The 18344-nt window shown below is 37.9% G+C and overlaps 1 protein-coding gene and 1 long non-coding RNA gene across 3 annotated transcripts in view; one reads left to right on the forward strand and one right to left on the reverse strand.

Annotated features, from left to right (window-relative positions):
• The window catches only part of cep128 (centrosomal protein 128), a gene marked incomplete at its 3' end in the record, with an annotated part of 85381 nt that extends 70607 nt beyond the window's left edge, over positions 1 to 14774 (forward strand). The window contains exons 21-23 of one of the 2 annotated variants that reach the window (XM_082148459.1): positions 2527 to 2604; positions 2684 to 2797; positions 14021 to 14774. In XM_082148459.1, coding sequence (XP_082004585.1) covers positions 2527 to 2604; positions 2684 to 2797; positions 14021 to 14065 — 237 coding nt within the window. Of the gene's footprint in view, positions 1 to 2526; positions 2605 to 2683; positions 2804 to 14020 lie in introns of those variants that run through there. The other variant, XM_082148460.1, reaches the window with a different exon arrangement.
• Positions 6701 to 9633, reverse strand: LOC309482939. The gene is made up of 2 exons (XR_014200448.1): positions 9082 to 9633; positions 6701 to 7663 (listed from the first exon to the last, which is right to left on the reverse strand). It is a non-coding gene; the product is annotated as an uncharacterized lncRNA (long non-coding RNA).
• Positions 14775 to 18344: the final 3570 nt, after the last annotated feature.

An 18344-nucleotide genomic window follows, 5' to 3' on the forward strand; every position in this document is an offset into this window, starting at 1 on the left:
CTGTCGATATCTTCTATAACAGACGCGATGGCGGTATCTACACATAATGTTTTATAAACAAAGTTCGAGAGGAGCACGTTCAAATAATCAATCCAATCAACTTGTCATCAAACAATGACCGTCTGGTCTACACTATCAGCATGAGAGGAAGCATATATTTATTCACTTTGTCAACTCACCTAACATTCCATGACAGTTTTCAGCATCCCTCCACTCACTCTCGGCCTGTTCTTCCACAGCCTGGAATACGGGGGGAGCACTTTGGGTTCGGGCCGAATACCGAGCCCGCCCTCTCCTCGGACAGCACGCCAAATATGCATTTATTCTATCTGACTTATTTGTAAGTGTGAACTCGTGAAATAACAATTCTCCAGCGGCAGTCATCTGTGTTGTAAACGAATTCAACCCAAGCGCTCGTTGGTGACGTGGATGATTACGTTACGTTGCTCATCTGTCCATCATCGTATAAAGCCCGCCCTGACAATTTGATTGGTCCGAACAATTTTTGTTCGGGCATAATAGCTCCTCAACAGAACGAGTCCAGACCGAACTTCCCGACCAAAAAATGTTGTGGGCGGGGCTAAGTTCGGCTGGCATCCAGGCTATATCTATCTATCTATCTATCTATCTATCTATCTATCTATCTATCTATCTATCTATCTATCTATCTATCTATCTATCTATCTATCTATCGTAATAATGTATGATTTGCAAAAATGAAAACTGCTGCTTCTGTGTAGATTAGAGAATCAAAGTGCGCGTTGTGCACACGCTACATTGATTATGGCCAAGCATGCGCCCTTAAAATAGCATATGAATAACATGCGCAACGCGCCACTGACTTTAAACAATTTTTTCCTGGTTAGTGGCGCAATTGTTTTCTAAACCTGCAAAATAGCATGAAGGAACGTTTGCGCCGGAACACGCCTCCTCTTTGCGCTGAACCGCCCCGGGAGCGCAAGTGTATTTCCTAACTTACCGACGTGCGTCTGAGGAGGGAAAAGTCCGCTTTGCGCGGGTGCAAAATAGGAATGATACATGCGTCGGTGTACAAAGTCAATTGCGCTGGGTGCAAGATAGGGCCCTGAATCACAAGCTGATCTCGTGAACAAAGTGTGCCGTTCTAATAATTAAGTATTATTAAGTATTCTAATACTTCAGCCTTTCCCGATTTGATAAGGGCACTAAGGCCATATCGCGCTTTCTGATTATTTTGTCTGACGGATACTTTGCCAAAGTTTACAAAGTTTAAACATATTTTCAGTTCACTATGAGATTTGATGCCTCGTGAGTGAGAATGGTTGTAATATTCACGATCATCATAACCTCCACTTTGCACTAAAGGAAAGAACTGAAGGGCCTTTGCAAGTCATAATCTATCCCTGGGTGGAGGGAATCATGAAAAGCTCCAAGTACCAGCCAGTTTTGGCACAAAACCTTCTGGCTTCTGCTAGAAAGCTGAAAATGAAGAGAAACTCAGCATGACAATGATCCAAAACACACATCGAAATCAACAAAAGAATGGTTTCAGCAAAAAAAGTTGAATGTTTTGGAATGGTCCAGCCAAAGCCCAAATCTGAATCGTACAGAAAATCTGTGGGGGATCTGAAGAGGGCCATACACAGAAGATGGCCTCACAGTTTAACAGATCTGGAATGTTTTTGCAAAAAAAAAAAGAGTGGGAAAATATTCTCAATTCAAGATGTACCAAGCTGATAGACTCCTATCTAAATAAACTAACAAAGGGTGCTTCAACGAAATATTAGTTCAGCACACTTATGCAGTTAATTATTGTTAACTATATATTTTTTCCTCTGAAATGTGTTTGAATAGATTGCAAATTTTACATTAAACGTGCAAAGTTCTGTTATAATTTATCTTTGTTTATGCTACAATTCATTTACATAGAACTACATACATATAGCTACAATACTATTCTTCTGGTGACTTGAAAGCACTTCTGAAATGCAAATCTAGTTTACATTGTAAAGCTGAGTTTGTAGACAGAATATTCTGTACCAAAGCAAAGAAAGGGTCTCTTTCTGTGCTTTAGTACAGAATATTCTGTCTGCAAAGTTACATTTCTGAAATGTTCCAGACCTTAGTACACTATTTGCAGAAGCATAACGATTTCTGTTAAATGTCTGAATTACAAATCATTACTTGGCTAAAAAATATGCCGTCGTTTGTTAAAAGTATTGACGCCTATATCGACTCAGCAGTATTTATACAGTTTGAAAAAAAGCTATCTGACGTCTACCATATCAATCACCATTATGTGCTATGGCTGGCTGACGAACATTTAATTAGCTCCTGAAAACCTTCAGCCTTTACTCACAGCTCCGTCTATTTACATCATTACTGCTTGGCACAAGAACACGCTGCTGTCAGAAATTGACCCTTGCCTCTTCTAGGAGATGCACTCATTCCATTGACTTAGCAATCGACAAAGCGCAATTCTCAAAGACTAGGATTTGAGAACTGAAATGAAATAAATATAAATGACAAAATATTCTTCTTTTCCAGAGCACCAGGCTGGCCTTGGATCATCTGGAGTCAGTTCCTGAGAAACTCAGTCTGCTGGAAAACTTCAAGGATCTCGAGGTTGGATCATAGGTGATGTTTTGGTCAAGATTTAACCTCCCTCTGAGGCAGATATCATGGTTGGCTTATGTGATTTCAGGAGTCACAGAGGCAGAGAGAAATGGTGGAACAACGTTATGCCAAATATAAGGAGATAGTTGGGGACCTCCAGCATCAGCTTGAGGAATCTAAGAGGAGGATTCAGGAATACAGGGTATGAACATATAGCGCTGATGCCATGCACTTAATAAGTTTAGTTTAGCCATAAGAGGACTAGTCCCCTGACTGAGCCTGGTTTCTCTTAAGGTTTTTTTCTCCATTCTGTCACCTGATGGAGTTTAGATTCCTTGCCACTGTTGCCTTTGGCTTGTTTAGTTGAGGACACTTAAATGGGATAGTTCTGCCAAAAATGAAAATTCTGTCAATAATTACTCACCCTCATGTTGTTCCAAACCCCTAAATCTTCCGTTCATCTTTGTAACACAAATTAAGATCTTTTTGATGAGGTTTATAATACATTATGAATTTTGATTTATAATACAGAATTTTTTATCGCTTCCGCGTAGCCACGTGTATGGAAGTAGAATAATGTCAAATGTTTTTTAAATAAAAAGCCTGTTGAATTGCACTACTTGAAAAAAAATAGGCATTGCATTAACCATGCTTGCATTTTAATGCATTGTATTTTTAGTGCTTACATTTTTATGGGCTGAAATTCAACATGGTTGAATATTTAAGCTGTGAATATTTCAATTAAAAACATTTCAAACACCTTTTCATTATTAAAAATTCAATAATCCATATTCACCTTTCATATTTCACTTCCAAAATATTCAGACTGTTTAAAAATACAACCAATAATATTCAACAGGCAATTTTCGGTCCATTTTATTTCGCTTTGCAAATTCGCTTCCACAAATTCAGTGGTTCAAATTCGACAGTAAATTCAACATTGACGTCCAGGAACTGCAGGAAAAGCAGTAGATTGCCGAGCATACTCTCCATCTGCTGTTAGTCGACCTCACCATCAGATGGTGCAAAAGCGCTTGTTGCTGACGAAGACATTCATTCATAAAATGAAAATGATTATCTGTGTCAGTACATGCGGAAAAGATGATAAACACACAAAAGCTGTGTTTATGTTTCATTCAATAACTTCATTGTTACTTTCCCTGTGTATTCTACATGTCATCAGCTTTCTCTACCATGAACAGGATTATAATCGGTTTCCCTCAATACCTCATACTCAAGGATTTCCCTTCCGTTGATAGTGATATGAAAGACCAATCTTGCACCTTATTAGGGAAGTAGGCTGTAGGCTATTATATAGGCTACAGGCAAGAAGATGGACTCAGAATATGAACTTAACGCGCAAAGTTTCATGCTGAGCGTTTCGTGATATACTGGCATAAAATCAACACATATATATATAGTATGCTTACGTGTATTGCATTAGCTTAAACTGTCACAGCACTTGCATATTGTCCTCCTATTGTTAGTTTAACTGTAAATCGCTTTGGATAAAAGCGTCTGCTAAATGAATAAATGTAAAAATTGGCTTGACATTGGACATTCGCACATTTAGGGACCGTCTTTAAAGTTGCATACAACATTGGCATACACGTTTCTAACTTCAATAGCAAACTTAAATTTATTTGAATAAATATCAAAAATCCAAAGAGTGCGCATTATGCCTGACACTAAATGAACACTTTACAGTTGGTTTTATGACCAAGTCGTTCTATTCAAATGCTATCGGAGTTAGAAACGTGTATACCAAAGTCGTATACACTTTAGAGACGGTCCCTAAATGTGCGAATGTCCAACATCAAGCCATCTGTATGCCAATCTATCACTGGGAAACGCTCAGCATTAAGCTTTGCGCGTTATTCTGAGTCCATCTGTTTGCCTGCGAGTTTGGTCTTTTACATCACTGTAGTCCATTAAGCTACGTTAAGCGTTGTATATGTCCAGCAGGGGAATCCTTAAGTATTGAGGGAAACCCTAATAGCCTGCATGCAGCACATCACCACAATATAAAGTTAAGGCAACTAAACAACCAAGAGAAATATATGTCAACCTCAAAAATGTAACATTGGATCTGTATATCCGCATCGGGGAATAACATTATAATCTCGTTCACGGTAGAGAAAGATGCATGTAGGCTACACAGGAAAACTAACCGAGACACTGAATTTAACATAAAACAGCCGTCATAATAATCACAAATACACTTACATTGCTGTAAATGAGTTTTATGAATGAATGACTTGTTCTAACTGTTGCTGGTCTTCAACAAGCATTTTTGCACCATCTGATGGTGAGGTAGACTAACAGCAGATGGAGAGTATGCTCGGCAATCTACTGCTTTTCCTGCAGTTCCTGGACGTCAATGTTGAATTTACTGTCGAATTTGAACCACTGAATTTGTGGAAGCGAATTTGCAAAGCGAAATAAAATGGACCGAAAATTGCCTGTTGAATTATTGGTTGTATTTTTAAACAGTTTGAATATTTTGGAAGTGAAATATGAAAGGTGAATATGGATTATTGCATTTTTAATAATGAAAAGGTGTTTGAAATGTTTTTAATTGAAATATTCACAGCTTAAATATTCAACCATGTTGAATTTCAGCCCATAAAAATGTAAGCACTAAAAATACAATGCATTAAAATGAAAGCATGGTTAATGCAATGCCTATTTTTTTTTCAAGTAGTGCAATTCAACAGGCTTTTTATTTCAAAAACATTTGACATTATTCTACTTCCATACACGTGGACCGGAATTATCCCGACAACGTTTTATCTGTACAGAGGTAAAGGGAAGGGAAGGAGGCCTTCACAGGGGAGAGATTAGTTGACACTTCAGGATTGCGTTGTCGTCGCGTCCAGGCGCAGGTCCTTCATCAGATCTGGATACGGCCTGGATCCGGCGGACTGCGGTAAACCTCGGGATAAACAGAGAGACTAATATTAGCGTAGACGCCATCCTTCTTATGATGCAACAAGTACATCAGGATTCATGGGAAGTGTTCCCGTATGGAATTAATTTTGTTCCAATAATAATGAACGTAGCTTTTCAAGAAACTAATTAAAATATAAATTGAAACTGAATAAAATATCTTTGAAACTGAAAAAGAATAAATCGCAGGCAAATTTTTTGACTTCATTTTTAATACACTGCATGTTTTGCTAACTATTTCTCATATTTCGTTCGCTGATCTGAACTTACAAATGCGCTTCCAGAGATTTCATTTACGCTTCTGAAGTTTTCGTTTACGCTCCCAGAGTTTTCGTTTGCTGTTCTGACACATTTCTCTCGTGGGGGCGGGGCTAGTAGCAGTGTGTTCTTATTGGCTACTGAGGTTTTTATTGACAGCTTCTTCACCTGGAAGTGAAGACGTCAGTGGTGTGTTTATGTGTGGATTTGAGCGTCTGTAAGCGCAGCTTTCTATTTCATTTTAATGATATTAAGTTAGGTTTGTTTTTTAATTTTATCTGTATTTACCTGCTGCTACTACTTTGTCGACAGAAGCTTTTAGGAGCACAAGAGATCTATTCAGTCTATTCAGGTGTAATATTACATTAAAGTACTGTATATAATACTTAAAATATTGTATAGTGTCCAATGTTTTCGGAGAATATTTGTTTATTCCTGATGATTCTTTTGCATGTTAGGCTCTGATTAGGTTGAGCTGTTACAATTTAAAGAGAATACTAGCAAACGTGTGTGATATATTCAGCCGTCAAGAAAGTTTCACTTCAGGTAATGTTAATCAAGGTTGGCAACCATGGCCATCACACTACTCATTGTTAGCATGATATACATTTACACCATCAAAATTAATTATCACTTAAATAAGAGGAATTTAAACAATATGAAAATTACAATCGTGGCCTGCTGTCAGATGATACAAACCTCAGAGGGCATTTCATTACATATGTCACACAAAGAATGTTCTTGTTGCCATTTTTTTTAACTGATAATTGTATTTAGTTATTTCATTTAATTAATACTACCTTCTAAGATTTAAAATTGTAAATATATTTTAACAATCATCAACCATTTCAATTGTGACTTATACAACCAGTTAAATTAATGTAATTGAAAATATGAATTCAATTAAATTTACATTCTTTATTGTCACTAAAGCATATACACAAGTATCGAAGTGAAGGTCTTGGATGCAATTATGTTGTGACAGGAAAGACCAGAATTCACTAAACATTAACTGCATAATATAGGCCTACATGTACAGTATTCTCATATACATTACTATACAAAATGAAAAATTACAAATACAGAATACATTTTAAAAATTCATATACATTTTAAATGTTGCAATGATTCTTTGAGCAGTTCCTGTTGCAGTTCAAGTAACAAAGCAGTGACTGGATACAAGCAGTACAAGGATAGTCCACCCAAAAAATTTGAATTCTCTCATCATTTACTCCTTCATGCCATCCCAGATGTATATGACTTTCTTCTTCACATAAACATAGACAAAGATTTTTAAGGAAATAATCCATCTCTGTGAGTCCATAATACAAGTGGATTGTAACCCATGTACGCAAGACAGTTGGTCGGAAGTGATTTTTAATAGTTAAAACAGTTTACATTATTAGTATTTCTTTTATCTAGCCTATTGTTTCACTTCAGAAGGCATTGATTCATTCACTGAGGTCGCATGGATTACCGTCACGCTCACTGTGTGTGGTTTTTAAAGCGTCTTTAGGACTCGCAGAGATGGATTACTTTCCTTATAATCTTAATTCGTGTTTATCTGTAGAAAGAAAGTAAAATGCATCTGGGACAGCATGAGGGTGAGTAAAATAAGTGAGAATTGTATTTTTGGGTGAACTATGCCCTTAACATTCATATGCTGTTGGTATGCTAATCCAAGATCAGCATAGACTAATAAGAATAAAGTGCAAGGTGTCTGAAGATCAAGATCCCAGTCATTCAAAGGTGATGTGTCTGAACAAAGTAAGGTTATTGTCTGATAGGGACATCTCTGGTACTATCACTCCATCCTCTGTGTCAGCATCAGAATTTTGTTTATGGAAAAGTTGCTCCACTCCTGGAAAATGAGAGAGGAAATGAATTATAATCTAACAATACAAACTACTTTGAACCCCCACATACAGTAACAAGTTGCAGATTTACAATATTTTTTCCAGACAAATTATATAAATGTTTTAAGGGATTTTACAGTACTAGCTTAAATATTTACCTCGGGAGTCATGAAGCATTTATCATATGTAATACTGTTGTGTAACCAGTAGATGGCTGTATACCCCTATAAACATATATCCATGGCTGTGTATTCCCCAGTTGCTGGATGTTTTCAGTCATATATACGCTGATTTCACGCAGCCGTTATTTTGAAATCGAAAGCGAGGCTCCGGTGGGAAGAAAACCGGAAGTGTCGCCTTTAATCACAGGAGAGTCGTGAATGCGATGGCGTATTGTTGTGTTTAATGATGTTGTGTCAATTCTAAAAATGTACAAACATTTCTTTCATACTTTAGACTATATACAGTTAAATTCATTTATAAATAAAATATTTTTTTTACATATAATTCAGAATGTAAAAAACGAAGCAGGAATGAACTATATACATATCCTATATTGGATATTAACATCCAATAGTGTAAATCGCGGCAGCAGCTTCAGGTTGGTAATCCAAGGCATTGTTGTTTATCTTTACTTCCGGGGTTCTTCCCACCGGAGCCTCACTTTCGATTTCAAAATGGCGGCTGCGTGAAATCAGCGTATTACTTGCATGTATTAAGGTTTTAATTTGGACATATATTTATTATTAAAGACTATTAAAGATTAAACATTTTTCTCAGAAATGTTCATTTGAAGTGCAATTTTTGGCATTATTATTAGTCAAATATGGACACAGAAAAAGCATTTACTCATACTAGCTAGTAGCTACATATAATAGCTTTATCTATCAGTCATCTTTATCACACAAAAGTAATCAGAATAAATCATTTCAAAATAATTAAATAATTTTCAAGATACTTCAAAATAATTGAGTGTTTATTATTATGAACAGAGACGTGCTCTGTGGTCAAGTCGTTTCTCTCCTCTTTCAAAAACTCTGCATCGCAAATTAATCAGCAATTGAGAAATTCAGGTTTAAATAGCTTTATTGGCATGGTAAAAAAAAGGCTTTACATTGCCAAAGTTGAATCAGGCAGTGATTGACAGCGCTCTGGTCCAATGGCATCATTGACTGATACAGTACTTTTTGTACTGTACAGTACTCTAGCACAATGTTGTTTGGGGTGGCTGGGGGGAAATATGATATAATCGAAGACTGTAACCGAATGTAGATAAACAAGTCATGTAATGATTGGGCTAAGTTAAATCAAGACAACACAGCTGTATAATGTTATGGGCTCTCACCTGAAAAAAGCCAGTACTGTATTATAAATAGTATTAGTAGGCTATAGTATTGATTAAAAATAAACAAATCTGACTCACCACGAGTAGGCTATCCAGTAACCTTATAGCGACGATGGCTAATGATATCATTCGTCTGTACTGTTCCTTCTATAAGAAATCATCTCAACAATATAGTGTAGCAGCAAAAACATACAGATATAAACTTAATATCATTAAAATGAAATAGAAAGCTGCGCTTACAGACGCTCACATCCACACATAAACACAGCACTGACGTCTTCACTTCCAGGTGAAGAAGCTGTCAATCAAAAACTCAGTAGCCAATAAGAGCACACTGCTACTAGCCCCGCCCCCACGAGAGAAATGTGTCAGAACAGCAAACGAAAACTCTGGGAGCGTAAACGAAAACTTCAGAAGCATAAATGAAATCTCTGGAAGCGCATTTGTAAGTTCAGATCAGCGAACGAAATATGAGAAATAGTTAGCAAAACATGCAGTGTATTAAAAACGAAGTCAAAAAATTTGCCTGCGATTTATTCTTTTTCAGTTTCAAAGATATTTTATTCAGTTTCAATTTATATTTTCATTAGTTTCTTGAAAAGTTACGTTCATTATTATTGGATCAAAATTAATTCCATATTCCCGGTTCCGGCTGACCTAATCTATGCAGCCTAACATTGAATTATAGAAGTCTATAATGTGTTATGTGTATGCTAGGTCAAAGAGATGTGTTTTTAGTCTAGATTTGAACTGACAGAGTATGTCTGCTTCCTGGACAATGTTAGGAAGACTGTTCCAAAGTTTTGGTGCTAAATATGAAAAGGATCTACCACCAGCAGTCGATTTTGATATTCTAGGTATTATCAACTGGCTGGAATTTTGAGATCGCAATAGACGTGAAGGACTATAATGCGTTAAGAGCTCGCTCAAGTACTGCAGAGCTAAACCATTTAGTGCTTTGTAAGTAATCAGCAATATTTTTAAATGTACACGATGGTTAATAGGGAGCCAGTGCAGTGTTGACAGAACGAGGCTAATATGGTCATACTTCCTGGTTCTGGTAAGAACCTCTAGCTGCTGCATTTAGGACCAGCTGTAGTTTGTAATTTTGTGAATTGGTAAGTTTCATCAGGGCATGAAGAAATATAGAGCTGAGTATCATCAGCATAACAGTGAAAACTAATGCCATGCTTCCTAATGATATCTCCTAAGGGTAGCATGTTCACTCTGTACAGCAACGGTCCTAGTACTGAGTATTGTGGTACGCCATACTGAACTTTTGGTCGATAAGACATCTCTTCATTTACTGCTACAAACTGATAACGGTCAGATAAGTATGATTTAAACCATGCTGATGCAATTCCACTAATGCCAACATAATTTTTTAGTCTATTTAAAAGAATGTTGTAGTCAGTAGTATCAAATACAGCATTAAGATCGAGTAACACTAATAGCAAGATACAACCTATGTAGGATGAGGATCTATGACCTTTGGAAGCATCTCTTTCAATTGCTTAGTCGGTATAGGGTCTAACATACATGTCGTCGATTTAGATGATTTAACGAGTTTAGAAAATTCTTCCTCTCCTATAGCAATGAATGAATCAAATTTTTCCTCAAGGAGACTACAATGCACTGCCTGATGCGATACTGTAGTAGATGATATTATCAATCTGGTTAGTAAAGAAGTTCATAAAGTCATTACTGCTGTGCTGCTTGGAAACGTCTGGGGTTGAAGATTTATTTTTCGTTAGTTTAGCCACTGTTTCAAATAAATACCTAGGGTTTTGTTTTTTTTCTTCTAAAAGGGTTGAAAAATAAGCAGATCTAGCAGCTTTTAAGGCCTCCCTGTATGCAATCGTGCTCTCTTTCCATGAAATGCGAAATACCTCTAGTTTTGTTTTCTTCCTATTGTGCTCCATTTTTCTGGCTGCTCTCTTAAGGGCCTGAGTGTGCTCGTTGTACCACGGCGTTGGACTATTTTCTTTAATCTTCTTTAAGCGCAAAGGAGCAACTGTGTCTAAAGTACTGGAAAAGAGAGAATTAAACGTTTCTGTCGCAATATCGAGTTCTTCTAAGCTATCTGGGATGCTGAGATGATGAAACTGATCAGAAAGATTATTTATAAAGCAATCTTTAGTGGCAGAAGTGATAGGTCTAACATATTTGTAACATGGAGTCGGCTTTGCAGCCTTGGCTAAATGAAGTTTACACGAGACTAGATAATGATCTGAGATGTCATCGCTCTGCTGCAGAATTTCAACGGCATCAGCATTGATTCCATGTGATAATATTAGATCTAGAGTATGATTACGACAATGAGTAGGTCCTGACACGTGTTGTCTAACTCCAATAGAGTTAAGAATGTCTTTAAATGCCAATCCCAATGCATCTTTTTCGTTATCTACATGTATATTAAAATCACCAACAATTAGGACTTTATCTGCAGCCAGTACTAACAGTAACAGTATTGGGGGTGGACTCATTTAAAGTAATGTAATCGTCTGGTCTTAGCCAGGTTTCTGTCAAACACAGCACATCTAGGTTATAATCTGTAATCATATCATTAACAGTAAGTGCTTTTGAAGTAAGGGATCGAAAATTCAGCAACCCGAGCTTTATCATTTGTTCATCCATGTTTTTTATTTGTTGAACATCAATTCAATTTTTACCCTTAAATGGGTTTAGGGTAATAGACACAATTTAGGGGGTTTGTATTTCGGGGAATAGACACAGTCTCTATATTATGATATCTAGGTGAAAGAGTCTCTATGTGATGTGATTTATCTGACCTAGGTGACGTGAGACAGCTAGCAGACTGTCAGTTTAGCCAGTCTGTCTGCTTCCTGACCTGAGCCCCAATTCATGTTTGAGCTCTATGTGCCATATTACTAGAGAGAAGAGCAGCACCATCCCAGGAGGGATGAATACCATCTCTTTTCAACAGGTCAGGTCTGCCCCAAAAACTTGTCCAATTGTCTATGAATTCTATATTATTACGCGGACACCAATCAGACAGCCAGCCATTGAGTGAGGACAGTCTACTAACTATCTCATCACTCCTGCGAACAGGAAGGGGGCCAGAGCAAATTACAGTGCCTGACATCGTACTTGCAAGTTCACACACCTCTTTAATGTTAATTTTGGTGAACTCCGACTGGCGGAGCCTAACATCATTAGTGCCAACGTGAATAATAATTTTGGAGAATTTACGATTAGCATTAGCCAGCACTTTTAAATTTGCTCTGATGTCAGGCGCTCTGGCTCCCGGCAAACATGTAACTATGGTGGCTGGTGTCTCTATTTTCACGTTCCGTGTAATAGAATCGCCAATAACTAGGGCACAATCAACAGGATTCTCAGTGGGTGTTTCACTGAGAGGGGAGAATCTGTTTGATGTTGTAATCGGAATGGAAGAGCGGTGTTTTGTCCCGCGACTAGAGCGTCTCACCGTCACCCAATCGCCCTGCTGCGAGGGCTCTACTTCAGCCGGAACCGAACAGTGTACAGAGTTCACTAAGCTAGTCGCATTCCAAAACATTATCTAAAGTCCTTGCACTCTTACAATTAACCTCGATTAAAGTTTGGATGCGTGTCTCTAGTTCTGAAATCTTCCCCGTTAGCTTTACTATCTCCCTGCATTTATCACATGTAAATCCTGTGCTGACAGAGAAGGCTATGCTATACATGTTACATGAGGTGCAGGTGACAATAAGAGGAGATGATGACATGACTCACCGTGTTTGTTGACTGATACTCACCACAGTTTTTTGATGAACTCGTAAAAGGCGTGAGAGAAAAAATAAATAAATAAATAAAGAGCGCACGGAAGGCGCGAGCGCACTAGAGAATAAATAAATAAATAAAAAGCGAACGGAAGGCGCGGGCGCGCTAGAGAATAAATAATAAATAAAGAGCGCATGCACGGATGGTAGCCTACGCTAACAGGCTAGTGAATTTCAAGCGTGTTGTGCTAGCAATAAAGATTTAGATTGAAGCTAGCGATGTCAGGTTAATGTGTGATGTTGATTAAGTTATATTTAGCCTGGATGATGCGACGGCAGCCATATTGCGCCAGAACACACACCAGCTTACTGGTGGAGAGGAGACGGTGATGAAGCCAATCAGTATATGTGGGGATGATTAGGAGGCCATGATCATGGACAGAGGCCAATGGGCAAATTTGGCTAGGATGCCGGGGTTACACCCCTACTCTTTTTCCGAAGAACAACCTGGGATTTTTAATGACCACAGAGAGTCAGGCCTCGGTTTAACGTCTCATTTAAAGGACGGTGTTCTTTGACAGTATAGTGTCCCCGTCACTTTACTGGAGCGTTAAGGACCCACACAGACCACAGGGTGAACGCCCCCTGCTGGCCTCACTAACACCTCTTCAAACGGCAACCTGGTTTTCCCAGAAGGTCTCCCATCCAGGTACTAACCAGGCTCAAGCCTGCTTAGCTTCAGTGGGCAACCAGTCTTGGGCTGCTGGTTTGAAGAAAGTTAAAGAGAAAAGCCTTGCACCACAATGACTCGACTTGGGAAAATGGAGTGCAAAAACAATCCTAGGTGCTTATACTGTACAGTGGCTAGGTTGACAAGGAAGACTGTGATGTGGTGGCAAGTTTATTCAACTCTCAAGTCAATGGAAATGCAAGTTGGTTTGGTGGAAAAAGGCCATCTCTTTTATTTCCTCTCTAGCTATAAAAAAAATTGATTGTTGCTCATTTTCAGTATAAGCAAATAATCAGATGGTTGGGTGTTGCCTGGCAAAATGACCTAAAATATGATATATGCTGGATGGAAGTCTTGTAATATTATTATGGTTTGCATTGTTATTGAACTATTTCAGAGTAAAACACCTTTTAGAAAGGCTCAATATGCCTGGATGATGGATGTGATCTTTTCAGAATATGGATGTGTACTGGGTACTAATGTATATAAACATATGTGTATATTATAAACCATATCTATACCCATCTCTGCACTTACATCCAGTTTTCTTGTCTGTTTAAAGCACCACGGAAACCTCTTGCCAGTCCAGATATGGAATCCAGTCTGACCCAAGACTTTTCTACAATCAACGGAGCAAACTCTGAACACACAAGCATGTAGTGCTCTCTCTACAGGTGGAAACTTTTGGCAGTAATGACAAACTATTGATAATAACTCATGACTACCTCTGATTCCTACCAGATCCCATATGTTTAGACTTATCAGATTACTTCAACGTAGAACATGAGTGCACTGTACAAACAGTAACACTGTGTCATTACACAGTTCCTATTTAGTGCCTGTATGACAGTCCAGTTACAGCTAATTGTACTGGTCATGTAGTGCTTAGCTTTGGTTCTATATGTCTTTGTTTTTATGTATCTGTAACTTTGATGTAACACTGTATATTGTCAGATATTTTCATCAGATGATTAGAACATGGTAAACCTATGTAGTATTAACTAAAGAAAACTAATTTCTATGATTCTACTGTATTTATATTTAAAAATATCTCATTTTGAATATTTAATGTTGTTATTTTACCTTAACATAGTAACATAAAGTGAGGTTTGTTTGTTTTTCTACTAGGCCTAAGTTTTTACACATCAATTTAAGGAAAGCTGTGCTAAATTAAAGTGCCTTGCCTGATATGTTTTGTATTTTATACCTTTTTATGTTGTGAATGAATGTTTTTTTTTACTTTTAAGTCTGAAACAATGAATACATGAGACTCATACTTGAATGAATGTGAAACAAATAAAAACATGATCACCACACAGCTGCAAAACTCCTTTGTAATAATTTGTCGCAGGATGCAAACTTGAGTGCACAGGACATATTCTTGCATTCAGAACTGTAAAGATACACCATTTGCAAAATTAAATAGAAAAGAATATGTTGCTTCCTTTTTATTTTAAATACTGCAATAGTAAAAACAGAAAGTCATAGGGCCCTATTTTAACGGTCTGAAACGCAAGTATCAAGCGCGAAACGCAAGTAACTTTGTGGGCGGGTCTTGGGCGCTGTTGCTATTATACCGGCGGGATAAATGACTCTTGCGCCCGACGCAAATCTAAAATGGGTTGGTCTGAAGTAGCTTCATTATTCATAGGTGTGGTTTGGGCGTAACGTGAAATAAACCAATCAGAGCGTCATCTCACATTCCCTTTAAAGGGACTATGTGTAGCTTTTTAGGTATTTTATTATCTAAAATCTGTATTTTTATTCATAAATATGCCCTCAATGGTGTACAAATACCTGAATCCAATGATCAGACTAATCCTCGTAAACGAAGAATTTATTATCTTTATATACATGGGACGGGTAAGTCCACGGAGGCTTCCATGCATAGACAGTATATAAACTGGACACAGCGACCCCATAGGTTTCAACGGAGAAAAGTGAAGCAAATTTGAAGGAAAGATCTATAATAATATTATTTTTTATTTTTAAAAGTACTGTATTTTATTTAATTTTTCTAAACTGTTTTAATTATTCTTATTTCTTTTTATTATTTTAATTTCTTCTATGTAAAGCACTTTGAATTGCCATTGTGTATGAAATGTGCTATATAAATAAACTTGCCTTGCCTTGCCTAGAAGCACTCATTTCCTGATTGCCGAGCGAACTGCGCAGACTAAAACTGAGCTTGACGACGTGGATGTGACGTGAGCAGCCTGTCTGACAGTTGTAAGTCTTCTAGGAGCTGTGCCAAGAGAAATCTGAATCATTCCCTTCCGAAACTTGCAGAGACGGAGAGCGTGAGTAGGAGCTGTCCATGAGCTAGGAGCAGGAGAAACTTTACGATTCTCTATGGGCTTCTCCCTTGACTTTATCGGACTTTATGCCTCCACGTCCCCCCGATTGACTGCGAGCTTGTCCTCCTGTCTCTACGGTAATTTCCAGAGAGTCGCGTGGTTATGACGCAATCGTTAGCCTGTTTTTACAAAAACTGCTTCTACGGGGCCATAACGTAAGATACAAGGTAATGGAGCATTTTATACATTGTCGTGTTTCTTTAGAAATAAATAATGGACAAATGGAGCCTTTAAACGCCTCAGATGTAAAGTTATTCGCTGTCAAAGTGACGCCAAAATGAATGGGAGTCAATGGGATGCTAACAGCAGGTGAAGGCTTGTTAGCCAATGGCGGCCGCCGGGGGTGGTACGGAAATCGAGCGCTCGATTACCCCCCTGCTTCCATGTAGTTCCGCCATCTTGAAAAACTATAATAGCAGAGAGGGACAAAAAGTACTAGGCCAACGCGTTTCCACAACGCGTTTTCGTTCAGAACCAGCGTCACGTGACTGAAGCCAGCAGAAGCGGAGGAGCAGAGCAGTGAGAGGCGCTTGTCACTGCACCGGCAAGTTTAAAAGGCTGCACTGCACGGTAATTTATACACCGTTCATTTATACATATGCTGAGTCACAGGATAAGGAGTCCTCGTCGTCGAATAAGTTCAAAATAGACCGTAAAAGGAAACGTGACCGGAGATTACAAAAACAAGGGTTAATGTCGGGATAGCTAACGCAGGAGAAAGCTTTCAAAAGAGACGCTGAAGTTTCCTGCTTTCTTCTCGACAGGTAAGTCAATGTTACGGCCTTAATTACAAGCTTTTTTTTCATTGCTTGGTTGTGTACTTTATTGCGAAGCAAAGAGGACATGGAGACTGACAGAATAGACAGAGCAGGTTACTTATGATATAAAAAAATCTCAGCTCTCAGATTCTGTCACTTTTATTACGAAATTCAAACAATATATACTGTTTTTGGCGCTTGTAAATGTGACGCGAGTCACGACGGATCCCTAGCGGCACGTGAACTGATCATCTCTAGCTAGTAAATAAACACAAATGAACAATGTTGAAAGATACAGTACAACTTACCGAAATGTATATTCCTCATACATTATATCGACCAATCAATCAAACAAATGGTAAACAGCTGGAGAACAATTATGTATGTCACAACATTTACCTCAGGAAAGCCATTTAATGACCATAATAAAGGCTAGCAGTTAGTTGGCTAGAAAAAAAGAGCTATAAAGAGTATTTTGCTAAATATGTGTACTATATTACATATTTATTATATTTGTATTTATATCATTAAATAAAGTTATTATAATTATAAAAAAAACGCATTATGTATCTTTCTGTATGTTTACAGCATTAGGTGAGTTGTTTTTTTCTTGAGAAAAATGTATGCCTATCTTGTGTAGATATCCCCCCCACCCCCCGCTCCTCCATAAATCTCACTCCAAGCAAAACTCAAAAGTTGGCAGCTAGGCCTATGTTATATAGACAGTAGAACATTTATAGTTAAAAGTTAAACAGACTCTTTGATGAATAGCAGCTATTGAGTAAAGTAACGATAGAGAAGGCTCTGATGATGATGATATCTAACAATGCACGTACTTCAAAAAATATAACGAGTAAAGAAGGCATTACTACTAATTACCATAGTTAATGTTTTTCACAGTCAGTAATTGATAACTAACAATCATTTTTTCGTTGTTTCAAGTTTCAGTTTCACCAAGAAAAACTCGAAGTGCTATTATAAGACATCCTGTCATAGCTTTTTGGTACATAACAGCTACCGTACGCATTTGAAAAAGTGAGGCGCTGGAGAGCATTATTCATTTGAATGCAAAATACAATTTCACCACTAGATGGGAGAAATTCCTACACAGTGTCCCTTTAAAGGGATAGTTCACTGAAATAAATTTTTGGTATGTTTTAGCTTACCTCAAGGGCATCCAAGATGTAGGTGTCTTTTTTTCCGCAGTAGTTTCAATTTTGATATTTTTAGGTCAAACCGTTCTTGTCTGTCAGTCATATAATGCAGGTCTATGGTCATTATCTCAAAACACAAGCACAGAGTCCAAATTAAAACAATTCCCCGTCTTCCAAATTAAACAATTCCCCATCGTAAGTACACATTGATGGCCTAAGACACGAAACGAGCGGTTTGTGTGAGAAAACGAACAGTATTTATATCGTTTTTACCACTTATACACAGCCATGTCCGAGTGATCTGATCTGACGTGTGTGCAGACTGGTGCATAGATATATACACACTAGATGTCGCCTTGTCTACGGCAGTTCATTGGAACGAATGTCTTTAAGGCGACATCTAGTGTATATATCTATGCACCAGTCTGCGTACACGTCAGATCAGATCACTTCGACATGGCTGCGTATAAGAGGTAAAAACGATATAAATACTGTTCGTTTTCTTACCCAAACCGCTCGTTTCGTGTCTTAGGCCATCAATGTGTACTTGCACACTAACACTAACCCGTAAATAGAGGGAATTGCATACTTTATTGCACTTGATGACCAGCCATTGT

Source organism: Leuciscus leuciscus (assembly GCF_965113295.1).
Source record: "Leuciscus leuciscus genome assembly, chromosome: 19".
Taxonomy (NCBI): domain Eukaryota; kingdom Metazoa; phylum Chordata; class Actinopteri; order Cypriniformes; family Leuciscidae; genus Leuciscus; species Leuciscus leuciscus.